The 17,133-nt window shown below is 39.1% G+C and overlaps 1 protein-coding gene across 23 annotated transcripts in view; it reads left to right on the top strand.

The window, feature by feature from the left end:
* Positions 1 to 11,079: 11,079 nt before the first annotated feature.
* The window catches only part of LOC119793603 (calcium/calmodulin-dependent protein kinase type II subunit gamma), a 62,442-nt gene continuing 56,388 nt past the window's right edge, over positions 11,080 to 17,133 (top strand). For 11 of the 23 annotated variants that reach the window (XM_038300793.1, XM_038300803.1, XM_038300788.1 and 8 more), the window contains exon 1: positions 11,081 to 11,327. In XM_038300793.1, coding sequence (XP_038156721.1) covers positions 11,263 to 11,327 — 65 coding nt within the window. In that variant the 5' untranslated portion in view covers positions 11,081 to 11,262. Of the gene's footprint in view, positions 11,328 to 17,133 lie in introns of all 23 variants that reach the window. The other 12 variants (XM_038300799.1, XM_038300796.1, XM_038300789.1 and 9 more) reach the window with 3 other exon arrangements.

The following is a 17,133-nucleotide window of genomic DNA, read 5'->3' as shown; positions in this document are numbered from 1 at the left end:
TCAGCTTGCCTCCTCAAACTATTGTGACCAAATAGTAGATTTTAATATCTTTACCATAATACCAGACCTTAAGTCAATTCTAGAGCTTTGATTCCATTTAAATGATTTTTACATTGAGTTATTCAGCCACTGATGGTGCTAAGCTACATTGTTGCCACAATTGCTCTTGGGCACACTGGTAGACATAAGGCTGTCACACAAAGGCCTTTTAATTACCTCTAGCAGGCAATCCAGGGGAATTGTCTTTCGCAAAAATACAACAATTGGAACGGATGGAGACCCTTGTTGACACTTTTCAACTCAAGTAACATTTGTAAATGTTTGCTCATTGTTTCTTTCAGCAAAATCATAGCCATGCAGGCAAAATAAAGTTATTCATGCATTCCTGCAATCATAAGGTCAAACCCTTCATCCTTTGCAGTTCTGCACCAGCTTCGACTGAACACTTGGTGGAAGCAGAACTCAAGGTTTACTCATATGGTTAACATTGCCTGCATCAGATTAGGTTAAACTTACTGGATCTGCAAACTGATGTGTCAGGATATTTGGCACTGGGACAACAGAATTCTTTTAAAGGCTGTTTCAGACGCAAGTAAGACAAAATTAATTAGCAATGAGCAGACCATGCTAGATGGTTTGTCTTGGCTGATGTAATTCTGACAGACAGAAGAAGATGCACCTGATGCTAAACGGTTAAAAGTGAGACACTATATGATGTTTTATTTTTTTTTATTCATCAATAAGTAGTGATGGGGAATTAGGAATGTCTAGTGAAGGATGACAGTTGTTACCTGTCATTGCAGGAGTCAGTGGATCAATTTGTTGATGCAAGACATCAAGATGGAGATGGTGGTCTTTAGAGGTGGTCCGGCTTTCAGAACTCCTGGGGACCTTAAAGAAGAATCTAGGCCTTTTTATTTGTAGAAGAACAACATTCACCTATCAATTGTTCAATTTAATCCAAGAATAACATATTCTCATTTGGAATTAGGTATGTTTTGACTAGACCCTTCTGCACATACATATGCTTTGGTCTAGCTGTTTGTTTAAGGTGGTTGACCTGTTTGAGGTGACTTTCTGACCCAGTCTCAAGTTTTTTAGACAATTTTTCTATTGCCCTGTGTTTACCTTCATCCAACTTTGAATCACCACTTCTCCATTCCCGTCCAAAGTGACTGAGCACTCTGGCATTTAATCCAAAACACCCAGCCTTTTTTGCCTTCATGCAGCCACATGAATTGACACAAAGTTGCTGTGCCACTCAGCAACGTCAAACTCGCTGAGCAGCTGGGGTCAGAGGCTTCTGGCTGCAGGGCATCACGACAACAGGAGCTGAAGGGAGAGAGGCAGTTATACTTACTCCCCACTCCTCCTGACATTCAGTCAGATCATTGCTTCAAAGCTGGGAGTGTCATGACTCAACTCTTGGCCCTGTCCGCCTTATAAGTTGCCACGATGTAACAGATGGCGTAGTCATCCTCATTAGTCATAATAAAGGAAGAAGTCTAGCCTAAATGTATCAAAGCTCAGGCTATAATTCCCCAAATTTGTATTTTCTGGACACGATTACAGTCTGCAGCACTCAAAAATATATGCATTCATCTCGCAGGAAAGAAAATACTTCCTTTAATATGTGGATTAACTGAAGAGGATCTTTAAAATCCTCCTAATGAAGCACATATATAAAACCCTGATCAGAAATATATGAGTGTAAATAGCTGCTTATTAGGCTTTAATTATCTAGCTTTTCTCTGAGCTTAAGGAGCAATATTCTGAAGAGGAATACGTTGCTTTGTACCATTTTATAGACACAGTGTTTTGTTTTTAAATGCAGGGTGGCATGGGAACAGTAAGTGATGGCAACATAAATATCTGCCAGATTTTCCATTACAGAATCAGGAGGGAAGCTAACATCAGCTGGTGGCTTGCAGACGTTAATGGTGCTGCTTATAGCAGCACTAGACTTTTTTTGCACAACTGCTCAAGACATGCAAAATCCTTAGGATTGCTTTATTTTCATTGAGGTAGTTTGACATGAGATTGAAAGTTTATAGAACATTTTAGGAGAAATATCAATGTGAGAAACTTTTCATTCATAAGTTTATTTCATTTGTTGTTTTAAAACATGCATAACATAATCATTAACCCCCCTAACAAAGCAAACATCACATTTGACATAGTTGCACCATCTCTCTTCTCTTGAGCTCACAACAAAGTTTTTCCATTGCAGGCAGGTCTGGGGACACAATTGGCCAGGGAAGAAGTTTGACTTTGCATCAATTAAACAATTTCTGTGTTGATTTGACCATTTCAAGACATTATTATTTGAAGATCCGATGATGACCTCTTTGTATATTTAATTTAAAACCTTGGTCTCTCTAAAACAGTTCTTTATCCCAGTAATAGTCTTCACAAATGTGAATATTTGAAATTCAAGCCAGCCCCGAAGAAGAATTGGAGTGGAAATGATTGTGGATCGTATACGCATAAGGAAGGGCAGGTCAGTCGCTGATGCTACCCTACTTAGAAAGATAACAGAGATTTGTAATTTTTAGAATAGGTTTACTAGAAGTAAAAGAGATTAAATAAGATATGTAAATAATTTTCAAAAGCAAGTACTTGGTCAATAAAAAAAGTTCAGCTGAATACTTTTTTTAACCTTTGTTGACAACGAGAGTTAAAATATTTTCTGTAAGTCTTCACTAGGTTTGCTCACATTCATAGTTGGTATTTTGGCCCATTCCTTCAAGCAGATCTCCTCTAGAGCAGTGATATTTTTCATCTCCCTCCACCATTTTGTTAAACTGGGATGAACCAGGTTTCAATTTGAATTCTACACTGTTTCTATCGAAAAAGCCTCATGGTTTGCAAAAGAAAGGGACATTCAGTACAACTCTTTGAGCTGACTGGGTACCTGCGTCCCATGTTGAGTTTTTAGCCAATTGCAGCACCCGAAGCATTTATGGCGTATCACATTCTTGATTTGTTTCACAACTTGCGGAGTTAACTAAGAAAAATTCTTACCAAATCCAATTGGGAGGAAGGCACAAACATCTTTCCCATCCCACAAATCATGTCCCTGTGCCCTCTATATAAAAAAGAAATAGAGGGTATTCGAGCTGAAAACGAGGCAGCCATGTTTGTTTTGCTTCAGGCTTCTGCCTATGGTTGACATGTTGACGCCATCCACATCGCTGCATTTCATTGGTCCGAAGCATTTCTTTATTGATGCTTATGCATCTGTTGGCTTCTGGAAAGATGTATTTTCGGGAGTTTGTGAATTCATAAATCTAGCGACAATTCATCCCTATTGCAAGGTAACAAAACGTCTATGGTTTAAGTACTGGAGATTGACCATTGCTAAACCATTCCAGGTAGGTGGTTTCCATGGAGCCACTCCTTTGTTGCTGGAGAAGTGTGTTTGGTATGATTATCGTGCATGAAGACACAGCTGCATCCCATCTTCAAAGCTCATACTAATGGAAGGAGGTTTTGTTGTCTTAAATCTGACGATACATAGCCCCATTCATTCTTCCATTAACAGTTGCAGAAGAACAGCACCAAAGCATGATGCCCCCCATGTTTTAGTAGGTATGGTGTTCTTGGGATGCAACAAAGCATTCTTCTTCCTCTACATATTGAGTTGAGTTTGTGCCAATACGTTTGAATTTGATTCCATCTGACCATATTATATTCTTTCAGTCGTCTGTTGGATCATCCACATGTTTTCTGGCAAATTTCACACTGGCCTGGAGATGTACTGGTTTAATCAGTGCCTGACACTGTAGGATTTGAGACCGTTTTGGCGTAATGTGTTACTGATGGTAGCCTTGGTTTTTTCAATCCCAGCTGTCTAAAGGTCATTCATCAGGTCCCGGCGTCTAGCTCTTGAATTAATTTTGAGCCCACAGGACCCGTTGCATGGGGTCCCAGTTCGAGTGAGTTTCAGTGGTCATAATATGTCTTCCACTTTCCTACAATTGCTCCAATAGTTGATTTCTTCTCACCAATCCTATGCCTAATGTAGATGCACTCTTCCAAGCCTGGCGAAGGTCTACAGTTTTTTTTATCCTTCGATAGCTCTTTGGTTTTGGCTATGGTTGAGTTTTGAGTCTGACTGTTTGAGGCTGTAGACAAATAAGTTCAAAGAGTTAGAAAGTGGAGGAAAGAAGAGGAACCTAAAGATATTGAGGCTTTATTGAAGGATGAGGCATTTGGAGGAACAATTTGAACAAGCAGCAACAAGCTAGTTGCAGGATTAATTGCCGGATAGAAGAAAACTTAGTTGAATCAAATCTTAGGTTGCTGTTCCTCAAAGTTCCTAAACCATGCCTACTATAGCATTGATACATTTAATCTTAGCAAATATTTCAATTTAAAGAAAAACAACTAACATAAAGCAGCATATAGATGTAAATAGCTTGTAGAGATTGTTAGATGATGCAGGAGTCACAACCTCATCCCTGTTTATCGCATCCATCATTAACATCATTTGATCTGGTCACTGTCTCCATAGTGTAAATTTGTTTGTTGGTCACGCTTAATTAGGGTTTGATGAAATATGACATGCCCTTTTAGACTGCAGTCACTTCAGGAAACATCAGACACAAATCTCATTTAGGACCACGTGTGAAAGGGTCAGTGATGTCAGACTGTCATAAAGAAATTTGATCTTGGCAATATGTAGCTAAGAAGTCACTTTTGCAAGCACTATGAATGAAGCTTTATTTTCATTTAATTACCTACAAGTCTAGTTAAAGTCCAACTATTGCTTTTAGAGATGCATTGATCCGATATACCTGGATCGGATATCGGCTCCGATATTCACTGATCAGCTGGTTCGGATATCAGGGATTTGTTGCGGATATCGGAGATCCAGTCCAGTGCACTTTAAATAGAACTGTATCTTTTCTTTTCTTTCTTTCCTTTTGCTGCTTATTTTTTAATAAATAACATAACGTATATTTAGAATATAATATTATAGAAAAAATCCCTTTATTGTCCCACAATGGAGAAATTGTGGTGTTACAGCAGCAAAAGGTTATAGCAGCAGGTTATAGCAGCAAAAGGTTATATATGTGTTCATTTGTTACATTTTTTGTACATTGTTTATGTCAAGGCTGAGGCCTTCACTCATATGGCAACTTGATTTACCTGAATAACAATTTGTATAATTTCTAAAACTGTAAGACTTTGAGATAATTTTGCTTCTATTTATCATCCTCTTTCTAGTAGTAAGATAAACTTGCTTCCTAATGCCAGCTTAGCACAGTTGCCATTTTTTGACCTATAAAAATAAGAACATACAGTACCTTTCTGGAATTGCACATTTTTCTTGTCTTACTGGTTTAACTGCGGTGTGAAAGACAAAAAGGGCCACTGTATTTCATATCTAAATCCCAGGAGAAAAGAGAGTAACAAACAGCCAAACTTGAATTCCCAGACACTTAAATGCATTTTATTTCATAAAACAGAACATGATAAAATGCTTTAGTTCCACTTACTTTGCAGAATTTGCCAGGGATTTTGTAAAAACGTGGGAATGAATAAAACTCGTTGGTATATGCAACTGCAATAAATTTAAATTAAAGCTTTTTAGAAAGGATGCCAACGTGGATGGTTGCTGTATATGTGTGCCATCATAATGGTCTGACAGAAATGTGATATAAATAAGCCTTACATTTTCTTAAAAATTTTATAATTTGTTCCAAATGTAATCCTTCTTGCTCCTTGTTTCCTCCTCTGCTCCTGTGTTTCTTCTGAACCGGGCAAGGCGTAGTGGTGTGTGGTCGGCGTGAGATAACAAAGGCTGAGGAGTTCACAATTATATAAGTCCTGTGGAGGCTGTGGAGGAAGAGGAGGAGAGGCAGCAGGGTTAGCACGTAGGAAAAGGAGGGCAGGAAAGGGCCAGTGTAGCTTTCGTTGCAGTGCTCATTTGTCTTGCACACTGAGAAACACGCACACACGACTGCTGGCCTCCTTTTCGCTGCTCCTCATCACAGATTCAGCAAATACTGCCTCGCAATATCTGAACTTTTCACTGTTTTATGTGCCCACGCTGACAACCACGCATGAAGATTTTCAAGTGAAATCACTATTATGCCCCTTTTTTCTGGTTTTCTCTCTCTCTCCATTGCTGTCAGAGCTGTTTGCTGTCCCACCTCTGGGCTGGAGTGCTGAGCAGGCAGACACACACACACACACACACACACACACACACACACTGAGCCTTTAACTGTAACTCTCCAACTCCATAGCTGCCTGCAGCCCCACCCGCCTGTCCTCTGATGGCCTCCCACTCATGCCACATTAAACATTTAGTAAGGCACTCTGGATCTGTGTGACACCATCTTTTAGCGCCGCCAAGCTAACAGCCTTCACTCTGTGGAAAAAAACATAGGTACACGCCTGTCAGTGGAAACCTGATATAGCGGTTGCAATGTTCCCTCTGCCCCTTCCTGTCCCTTTTATTTACCTACAAGTGCAAACTCTCAGTTACAAGGTTGTTTCAGAGAGACCTTTGGGTTCAGATGAAGACCATCTTTCATCAACAAACACATGAAGAGTGTTGTTGTTCGTTTGTGCAGCAATTCACCAAGGTTTTAAATACATTAGCTTATCAACATGATCAAAAAAGTTAATTTAGTTCAGTTATTCAGTTAAAAAAACAATAATAAAAAGGAAAACTGAAGTTATACTTTCTAAGAAACTGAATTTTAGTTGATCACATATTGATATTTGGTCTTGTTTCATGTGTGTATTTGCAAACTGTAATTGCGTTTTCCTTATAAGATGCCTTTCCACCCATATCGGTGAAGGAACTGTCCCTATGTGGATAATGATAACCTTTTAGCAGCTTCAGTCGGCATATTCACAAGGTTATTGGTTTTTTCTCCATGTTGATTCATGCATTTTCGCATCAAAACAAGTTGATGTTTACAACACAGCAGACATCTCCTTTCTGAGCACTATTATGGCCACGTATTCCAACTGTATGCTTTTATTTCAATAAGTTGAATTGTCCCTCTCTAAATGCTTAAATCAGGGATGAAGCACACGTTTGTTGCTCTGTAGCTTTCTTACTGTATCTTGGCTAATTTGTTTTTATACACCATGAAGTGCAACTAATGTCATTTTACCTCAAACAATCCTCATGTAGTTAAAAATAAATTATCTATGTTTGTATAAAGTACGTGTAAATATCCAGTTTAATCTGTTCTTTTCTGATCATATTATACATTCTCGAATGTATCTGTAGGCCGATGTTGGCAGAGTACAGAACAAGTCTCAGATTTATCCAACAAATGTGAGAGAAAAAAATGACAAGAACTAAAATAATATCAGTGTCGCAAGCAAATGTGCTTGCATTTAATAAAAATGTATGAAAATGTGAGAGTAACAAGGAATGACAAAATATAATTTAACTGCTAATTAGAAAATAAGAAGGTTAGCAGAATTATGATTAATGTATATTAATACCACAATTTATCAGGGAGTATAACAGCACAAGGAAGCAAAGAACAACAAAAATATATCAATAAAGGACTATAAATATATTGGGGTTTTTTTAAAGGACAAAACCCAACCAATAACTGACACAATGCAAACATGATGATTTATATCAATTCTGCAGTAATAAAAGAGTTCAAAGGATATTTTAAAGATAAAAGGAGTTTTGGTGATGCTTGACTGTCAGACCCTTATATTTTTTTATTTTACTTAAATTCCCTTTAGCCTATCTACATAGAGCCAATTTGCTACCAATATCCAACTCAATCCAACTATTATTTAGATTACTCCCATTAGGGAATCCAGCCTAATCCATCATAGAGTCAGGATCAGGCCCAATAACATATAGTTTAATTCAATTTAAGTTATAATGAAATACAGTAATATTATTTAAAAAAAAGAAAATTATATTTTGCAAAAGCTGCAACATGAATGAATACAAAAAGACATACAACAACCTACTTTTAAAAATGTTAAAAAGGTAAAATTATGTTATATAGAGCCTAAACTAAATAAAAAATAACTCCATAGAGAAACAAAGTCACCAAGATATTGTAATCTGATCACCTGAAATCATATTTGCCCGGTCTGAGGAATGTCTTTGTTTCTAAGGAGATAAGAGTGGCCTTCTGCCCTCTTGGCCTATCTTAAAGTATGTGGCTACTGCAGAGAGCAGCTGCCTAAGGGTTGGGTGTATCCCAGTAATTGCAGTAAAATGCTGTTGGGGTCTTCTATGCAACAGTTGGAGCATGTAAGAACAGAAAAATGCTTGGACTTCGAATTGTTTTCATGAAGAGACTTGTCCACTGATGGAGACAACATAGAGGGTTTAAGTTATCTCATTCTTTTGCTGCTTTTAGCAGACAAACAAGCTGAAATGGCAAGTAGGAGGGTGTGTGATGCCGGTCCAACTGCTGTTACTACTTGTTAGTTCTAGTTAGATACTTGGATGCAGTCTTTCTACTTGTCGCCACATCGAAAAGCTGTCTTTTAACACTAACCTGTTGAAGATGGTACAAGATGCTAAAGGGCATGGAGTATTGGGAATGTTTACATGGCGAAGAACCAACAGATGAAATGGCTTTAATGCAATCATTCACATCATTTGTTTTCCATAGACTTAAAAACAAGTACCAGTAAATCTATTGGGCTATGTACGGGCGAGAACTGGGGTATATCCTGGACAGCTCGCCAGTCTGTCGCAGGGCAACACAGAGACACAAAGAAACACAAGTACGCTCACACACACACCTAAGGACAATTTAGGAAAAACAATTAACCTAAAGGTCAAGTTTTTTGGACTGTGGGATGAAGCCGGAGTACCAAGAGAGAACTCATGCATTCACGGGGAGAACATGCAAACTCCATGCAGAAAGACCCCAGACCCGGAATCAAACCCTGAACCTTCTTGCTGCAAGACAACAGCACTACACACTGCGCCACTGTGCAGCCCTTCTTTCAAGCACTGTATACAGAAACTATCACTATGTGGCATAAAGTTTGTCATTTACAAGGCATTACTGATAACAAACAATTTTAGACAACACTTAGGGCTAGACATGATCAGCATCAATATCCAGGTAGGATGTAGTGTCTAGGGGGAGTGGTAGCCCAGTGGTTATAGCAGGGTGTGCTTGTGCCTAAAATAAGCTGCAGTTTTCCTGGTTTAAATCCAACTTACTGCAACTCCGGGCTGTTAAGCAAGACCCTCAGACATAGAATACTCCCTATTTGTTCTGTTGTGTATTCTGAACAGGTGTTATGCATATCTTAGTTTATTAAAGAATGTGTTTGAGTCTTATTGCCTTCCTATCATCACAAAACAGTCTGCAGGTTGTCTTCTAACCACTAACAGCAGCAAGTCCATTTTGTCCACAAAACTACAGCTTTTCTATTCTGACCAGAGTCCATTAGCCTAAGAGGTGGCTTTGAATGAAAATACTCGGACTCACCTGGTGGGCGCCTATAACCAAGCCACACTCAAATTGCCTCAATTAGCCTTTCTTCACCATAGTACCGGTAATACTCAGCTAGAACTTCAGCAATCTGTCTTCACCATGTCTAGATGCGTAAACGCAGGCTCGGACTGGGAACGATTTTCGGCCCTGGCATTTTTCCATCTACACCAGCCCACTTATGGACCACCCCCCCATAACAAAAAAAAAAAATGTGAAGCTCAGTCAAACGCATGCATCTCACATGTGAAAGACAATACGAATACACATTGTGGAGTAACCGATCTATCTTCAAGCATCACACGACAACCATCACCAAGATGGTTCCATAATGAAGTTTTACTGGCTTTGGTTATTAACACGGATGCAACAGTGACTGCTGCTGCATAACGTCCACACTTGCACAAAGCCAGCCAGACACACACTCACACATACTAAGTCTAAAACGTAAGCTTGAGTGTTGTAAAAACACCAATATAAAACAATAGAATATAGAGGCAGACAGGCAGTTCTTCAAGAATCAATACATGAAAGCTCAGCGGTGTTTAAGCATTCACTGCCAGTCTAGGTGGCATGTGGGCAATGGAATAATGAATAATGTAAACAGATGCAAAACCCCATCATGCACTGTATTTTTGCAAAATATTCGAACAGTAGTTTAGTTTAAAGTAAGTATTTTAGTTTTTATTATAATTTAGTTTGTTGTAAGTCATTTACAGTTTGAAGAAATAGATAATCACACCATACGCCAACCGTCACAAGGATGTGCATGACAAGGAAGGGCTATATTGCATGCATCATTTAGGTAGTTAACACTGTATTACTTCTTGAGCTCTTGAGTTATTTACTGTCACAGGTAGGTGCTTTGGCCGAAGAGTAAGTGTTGGGGCCGGTATGATTTAGGGAGGGCCAGCCCTTGCACACTGAAATTAGGACCGGCCAGATTACCAGTCCGAGCCTGCCTAAATGGATTGAATGTAAACCTAAAGAAGTGGCTAGAGAGTGTATGTTCAACAATATGACCTGAAAATATTTCACATTATTCCAATGTTTGGTGTTGTAACATGTAGGTTTATGTCTCTTTGCTTGTTGTCAGGAAAGCAAACAGTCAGAAAAAGAATGAGGAATGAGGAAAAGCAGGGTTTTTCTTTACTCTTTGCCCTAAAGCATGCTTGTTTCGTAACCTGTCTATAAGGATGAGTCTGCTGCAGTGAGCTGTGACTCCCAGGGGTTGGGTGTATCCCAGACAGTGCAGTAAAATGCTGTTGGGATTTTCTTTGGACTATCTGAGGCAAGAACAGAAAAGGGGCTGGAAACTGCTTTTTTATTTATTTATTTTTTTCCTATTTCATTTATAGTCAGTCAATGCACCGTCCATCTTGCCTTTTTTCAATTCATCGAGCTCTATATGCTGTCCAAAAAAGTAAGTAAGAGACACATTTCAAAGCACCTCACATTTTCAATGACTTCATTAAAACTGGAGGCGCTGGTCTCATGCCGCACGTGCCAATTCTCGCGAGGATTTCATCTCCCCTTTTTACGAAACACACACTCACACACATCATCATCATCATCACCACCACTCCTCCCCCCTGCCCCTCCCTTTCCGTATCTGCTCGCCTCTCTCCTCTCTCTTCAGTCTTGCTTTGCCTGTCAGAAAGGTGCTCCACTACCGGAGGCTAGGCTACCCTCCTCTCGGACCCCCCTCCCCCGTGCGAGAGCCAGCCGCTATCGAATCCCCCCCCTCCCCTCTGCCCAAGGCTCGGGCTCCCCACCCCTCTTTCTCACGGGTCCAACCATGGCGACCACCGCTACTTCCACCCGGTTCACCGATGAGTACCAGCTGTACGAGGAGCTCGGGAAGTAAGCAGCATCGTGTTTGGCTTGTCGTTTTGTCCCCCACCCCCGCAGCAGCACCACTGAAAGCAGCCTTGCTTGAGCGTTATTTCTAAGTAGCAAAAGCGTAGCAGTTTGTATGTAGCATAAATAACACATTTTTAGTTGGTTTTGTTTATTTTTGTGGAACTGGCGCCGTTATTGTGGGCTTAAGTAGCCAGTCGCGCGCTGTCGGCTAATCGAACTAGCATCTCCCGCAGTAACGGTTAGTAGCCCACGAGCTACAATGGCTGATATTGATAAACTAGCCGAGTTAGCCCGTTACTGTTTCTCCTGAAAATAGATGGTAAATACACATTGGGTCTGGCTGCAGTGACAGCTGTTTGCCCTTCCGTGTTCGCCAGCCGGTATTTTCTGGTCTGTTGAAGCCGACAGCGGGGCCCCGGGAGACTCCGGAGTCGCAGCCCTCTGACATTTAACCGGCCCACGGCTCTGGTCTGACAGCTCCGTGCGGGCTCCGTGTACCTGCTGCTAACTAGGCCGGCCTCTGGATATCTATCCCCCCTCTTGAATAATTTGTGTAACTGTGCAAAGTTGGGCTGCGTACCCCTGAATCTGTAAGGGAGGAAGTTGTGCTAGGGGGTTGTGTGTGCAGTGTGATGTCAGTTCACTGATGCCACCATCAGTGTTGTCAATATAAGCCTTCTCCTCATGGATCTATCATACAGCTGCTTCTCAGCTATTGTCGTCCTTTACTGGGTAGGAGGCAGGGGTGTGTATTCTCGGTATTGTGATGACTGTTACACACAATTATGTGACCCAAATACTTCACCAATTGGAATTTTATTGCCACTGCTAAATGTTTTTATCGACCTTTGTCACAAAGACCTTACCCTGAATAGTGCTTAACACCGTTACTCATTTTTATCAGTAGAAATATTGGATACATGCATTTTACTACGAGTGATAACTTGTATTTACTGCTATTTTGTTGTATTATCTGAATATCAAGTAATCCCTCTAATAACCTAATATTAGAAAACTGAGCTGGCAAAGTTGGCATTTATTACCGGTAACTGAAATATTTTTATGAGAGATGTTTGCTTGACATAGGTTTGCATTAATTGTATATTTAATACAGCCACATGAAAGAAACATTTGTAAACTTTAGCTAAACTGAATAACATTACCTAAAAATGTAATCTCAAATAAAAATATTGATGTAGGCAGATTGTTAATATTGTTATAGATTGTAACAAAGCAGCCAACATTAGCAAAGTCATCTAAAAGAGCACTGAGACATTTCAAATTAAAAAGTTCATTTTTGTAGGTTAAAATTTATGTACTTGAGTAATTTGTGTTCTTGTGTTCATATATATATATATATATATATATATATATATATATATATATATATATATACACATTAAAAAAATTATCTGCCCTTATGATAATAGATGGATGAATGTCAGGTAATTTATTCGTAGACTCATTTTTAAAGGTCGGGTTTGTTATTGTTAAATATCAAGTTGACATCCTGTTATTAATCTTTAAGGACCAATTTGTTGATGGATCCCTGTTCCAAGCAATAGAAATTGAAATTCGACATCTTCCACAAGGTGTGGGGTTTGTTAAGTGCTGGATAAGAAAACCAGTTTCACAGCTTCTGGCCTTAATCAAAGGTGTTTAAAGTCACTGATTTGTTGGTGTGAGCCAAAACTATGGCAGTAATTTGTAGTTAGTTTTTTTAAAGCAAACAATAAACTAAATGTCTTCATACTTAGAGCAGAAACTTGGCAGTAATAAAAATAAAAGTTGCATTTGTGGATCTTGTATATGCTCCTCCCAAAACTCCCAAACAATTCCTATACACCAATCTCGGGCTAGGAAATTCATTTCATTTTAATATCACAATTTACCAAAACACAGTTTTTTTAAATTCACATTCAGTTTTAACGCACTCAAAGTTTTGGTCCTAATTTTTTTTAGCAAAAGTTGACTGCTCAGAAAGGCAGTCAACCTGGTTTCTGAGCATAAAGCAGGCTTTAGTTTGTCACTTTTCAAAGACATTCCTCAGACCTCACTTATGATGTTCTCAGATCTATGGTTGTACCCATTGTTCTTGAGTAAAATCACTTGAATGAGCCTTTTCTGACACTCCCCACTACTAAATAGGCAATAAAATGTAAGATTCGTGTTTTGTCATTGTATACTCAAAGCTGCAATATCCGCATCTTGTGGGAAATCAAAAATTTTGTTTTTCGGGAAATATTTAAGAATTATTTACTTCAGATTCAATCAAGATGATTTCTGTGGATTTGAACTAGAAAGGATCAAATGCAATCCAACTTCCCACTGCAAAATCTCCCTTTAATGTAGTGCTAATAGACTACATTAGTTCTTTGAAATCATTGGTCAGTTTTCTATGACCCTCTACCTTCTTTAGTGGTCTGGTTTTCGAGTGCTGTTGTCCAGCCAGCTGAGCAGTTTGTGAGCAGACCCCATCAGCCCAACAACAACTCAAGATCTGCTTCCTGTCTTATTTCCAAATAAAGGTCTAAAACATAGACCATTTCAAACTTTAGAAATTCAACTTCATACTTTCAGAATCCCACAGGTTGCAGACATAGATTTGGTCACTATCTACCCAGGATTTGCTAAACTAGAAGCAAAGGAACGGCAGAATAAACACACATGTTTCTAAAACATAAGGAAATAAACTTATTGCGCCCTCCCTGCAAAGGTCCGAAATGCACGACGATACAGCCATGTTAGCCGAACCGCCTAGCCACCAACTCTCCCTAAATAGCTTTATCCACTGTTTTTCCTCCAGGTCAGAAGAAGTTGATTGGATGGAAGATAATAGTCCTTCAGACTGCAAGTTTCCTTAGTCAAGTTTCCTTTGTCATTCTGTATTTGGAGATTGGTTAGAAGTGTGATAGATGTAACTCGATTTTACTCGATTTGGGGAATAAAAACGGGCTCTTTTGAGAAAAACGGCAAATTCAAAATTAAGTTTTAGTCGGTTACATTGTTTCGTTTGATTATAATTTGGTGAAAAATAAATATTTTGTTATATTTCACAAAGAATTGATTTTAGAGATGTTAAAAAGGGTTTATTAATTTTTGTAAGTAAAGCACAGGAAAAAACACACCCTTTTGTAGATTGGGTCAAAATGTACAGAACCAGATGCTTAAAGGAGAAGTTCGGTTTTTTACACTTTAAGCCCATTTTCTGTAGTGTCCAGGATGAAATCGAATGATCGACACCAAAAGTTTGACAATTGCTCCTGTCTCTGCTTTTTGGCTCATTTAGAATCACCCCCTGGCTGCTTTAGAATGGCTAGCATAGAGCATGTCCGATAATGTCCTTAAAACAACCTTAAACGTTCTTTTTTTAAAATATGCTACTCACCGTGTCGTCAGCGCTGTTCAATGACGTTCCAAAAAAAGTTTCGTAAAGAAAAAACGTTCCTGTAGTGTTTTATTTAGCATTTTGTAAATCCCATTGAGTTCTGTAGGAATAGTCAATAGTCCGCTGCCACCGGAAACGGAAATGGGGCCTGTTTACACAGTTGTAGTCTTTTCGCTTCACTCTGTGTACTCCGACATCGAGGTGCTAACGTCTCTGTTAAACACTTTAAAAAACTCTGACAATGGAATACGAAAGGTGGATTCTTGATTCTCGACGTCGGAGAATCAAGAATCGGGGGCGTGTAGCAGTTCTCGCCGTAAAGCAAGACTGACTCTCACGAGACTTCTGAGCCTGTGGGTGCGGGTCGGTGCTCCTGCAGTTGCAAGTGCAGTATTTCCCCCACAGACCACCAGGGCGGCCGAGAATACCTTTGTTCAACCTGAAATGACTCATTTAATCATCCATAACGTTATGGAACACATTAATTAACTGAAAAATGTTGCATAGTGTGCCTTTAAGGTCTGAATTGCAAGTTCCATTTTGGACTAAATCTGATTTTGTAAAAAAAAAAAAAAAAAATTGAACCTACTACCTAATAGTACTTATTGTTGTTAAGCTAATAAGTTAAAGGTACAGTGGAGGATGTTCTTTTTCTCAGTGGATCCTTAAAATAAGCCCCTTATTTTGATGATCCATTTTCACTTACCGGTGGTGAGTCTGAGTGAAAAAATTGCAAATCCTCTTATGCAGAGTAAGCTTGTATGAGCGATGCAAACAGCAACTTTTACACGGAGCATGTACGAGGAGAAATGGGGTCCTGAATGCTCTTGCACACGTTTGAAAGGCGTTCTCCCTTAGGAGCGGGCACAGGGTTGTGCATGTGCATCTTTTTAAGCGGAGAGGGCAGGTCTCATCTAAAATTTGCGGAAGTCCTCTTCAATACCTTAGGTCAGTAAATACAGCCACAGATTCTCTAAACCTAATACATTTTTTTATTGCATATTAGTTTGAAAAATAGTATAATACATCTTTGTGCTATTTAAAAATAAGTTTTGTCTTTTTAGAGAGGTAGCTCCTAATATTTTTCATGATAACAAATGCCAAAAGAATTAGTTATTGCCAATATTACTGATAAATAATATCAGGCTTAAAGAGGGAAAACTTGTTTATCCTAACCTTTTCCAACCCCACAGAGTAATTCTTCCTACGCTTCACATAAATAAAAGTTCAACAAAAAAAAAAAAAAACACATTTTGTGACTGATATTTTATTTTCCTTTTAACCATAGACACCACCAAAATTACTGCTAATAAAAATAACATCAAGACAGGAAGCCGCATAGAGTGGCTGCCCACGCCGCACCTGTCAGAAGCCCATGTTACTGGAAAGTGCAGAGTTTGGGTTTTAATTTGAAAGGATGCTTGTGTGGCTAATAGAAGAGTGTTGCATGGACTTGGTGTATGTATTTTTTATATAGCATCCATTTGTTTTTATTTATTTATTTATTTATTGCTGCTTAGAGGTGAAATGTGGTATTTTGGTAATTTTTGTTGGTGGATGTGCAAAATCCAAAACAAGTTCGAAGCATAAGGGAAGACCGGTCTTCAGACCTCTAACCGTGTAGCTGTTCCTTCTTTGCTCAAACAATGCAAAGAAAATCCGACTACCAATGTAAGGTGTCTGCCCTTATTTTTACTGAAATTACCGTCAGCAGCAGCTGGAGGAGGAGGACGAGGACACTGCTCCTAGAGATATACTGCCCTTTATTTTCAGCTGCCATACCCACTCTATGCCCAGCAATTTAGATAAATCAATGGCACCAGTTGCCCAGCTAGTATACATACCTACATTCTGTCCAAGGTGGATCTGGCCTCTGATTCTGCTTTGGACTCATCTCAGCGTTTCTTATGTTAATGTATTATACCATTTCTTCTTCTGACACAGTTTATTACCATCGAGGGACTGGCTGGTACTTGTGTCACCTGTCAGCTTTCATTTGCTCTTAAATAATTGAAGCTATGGACAGAGTGCAGCAGAAAGTAGCAGCAGGTTTCGTGTCATCAGGAATAGTGAAAAGTTGCCTTCAGATGACGGGAAAGCTGGAGGATTTGCTGAATACACAGGCTGCTCCAGAAGGCTGTGTAATTATGTTCTCCCCAAAATGCATGCAGGGCACTTCTCTAGGTCAAAGCGAAACTCTTGCTTTTGTGTTTTAGCATATTTATATCAGTGAATTAATAACTTTTTTTTTCTTCTATAGCCATGGTGTGTTTGCTTTTACAAAGTTTATTGAATTGTATTTATATGAAAGAATACCAGATGTGATATTACTGCTGATTATCTGAGCTGATGCCTTGATAGTAATGAGTACAGTTACAAACAAACCACTCTGACTAGACTAAAGCACAGCTTCAAATG

This window comes from Cyprinodon tularosa, unplaced genomic scaffold (genome assembly GCF_016077235.1).
Source record: "Cyprinodon tularosa strain WSP-4 unplaced genomic scaffold, ASM1607723v1 ctg457, whole genome shotgun sequence".
Lineage (NCBI taxonomy): Eukaryota > Metazoa > Chordata > Actinopteri > Cyprinodontiformes > Cyprinodontidae > Cyprinodon > Cyprinodon tularosa.
This window is presented reverse-complemented; position numbering and strand designations above follow the sequence as displayed.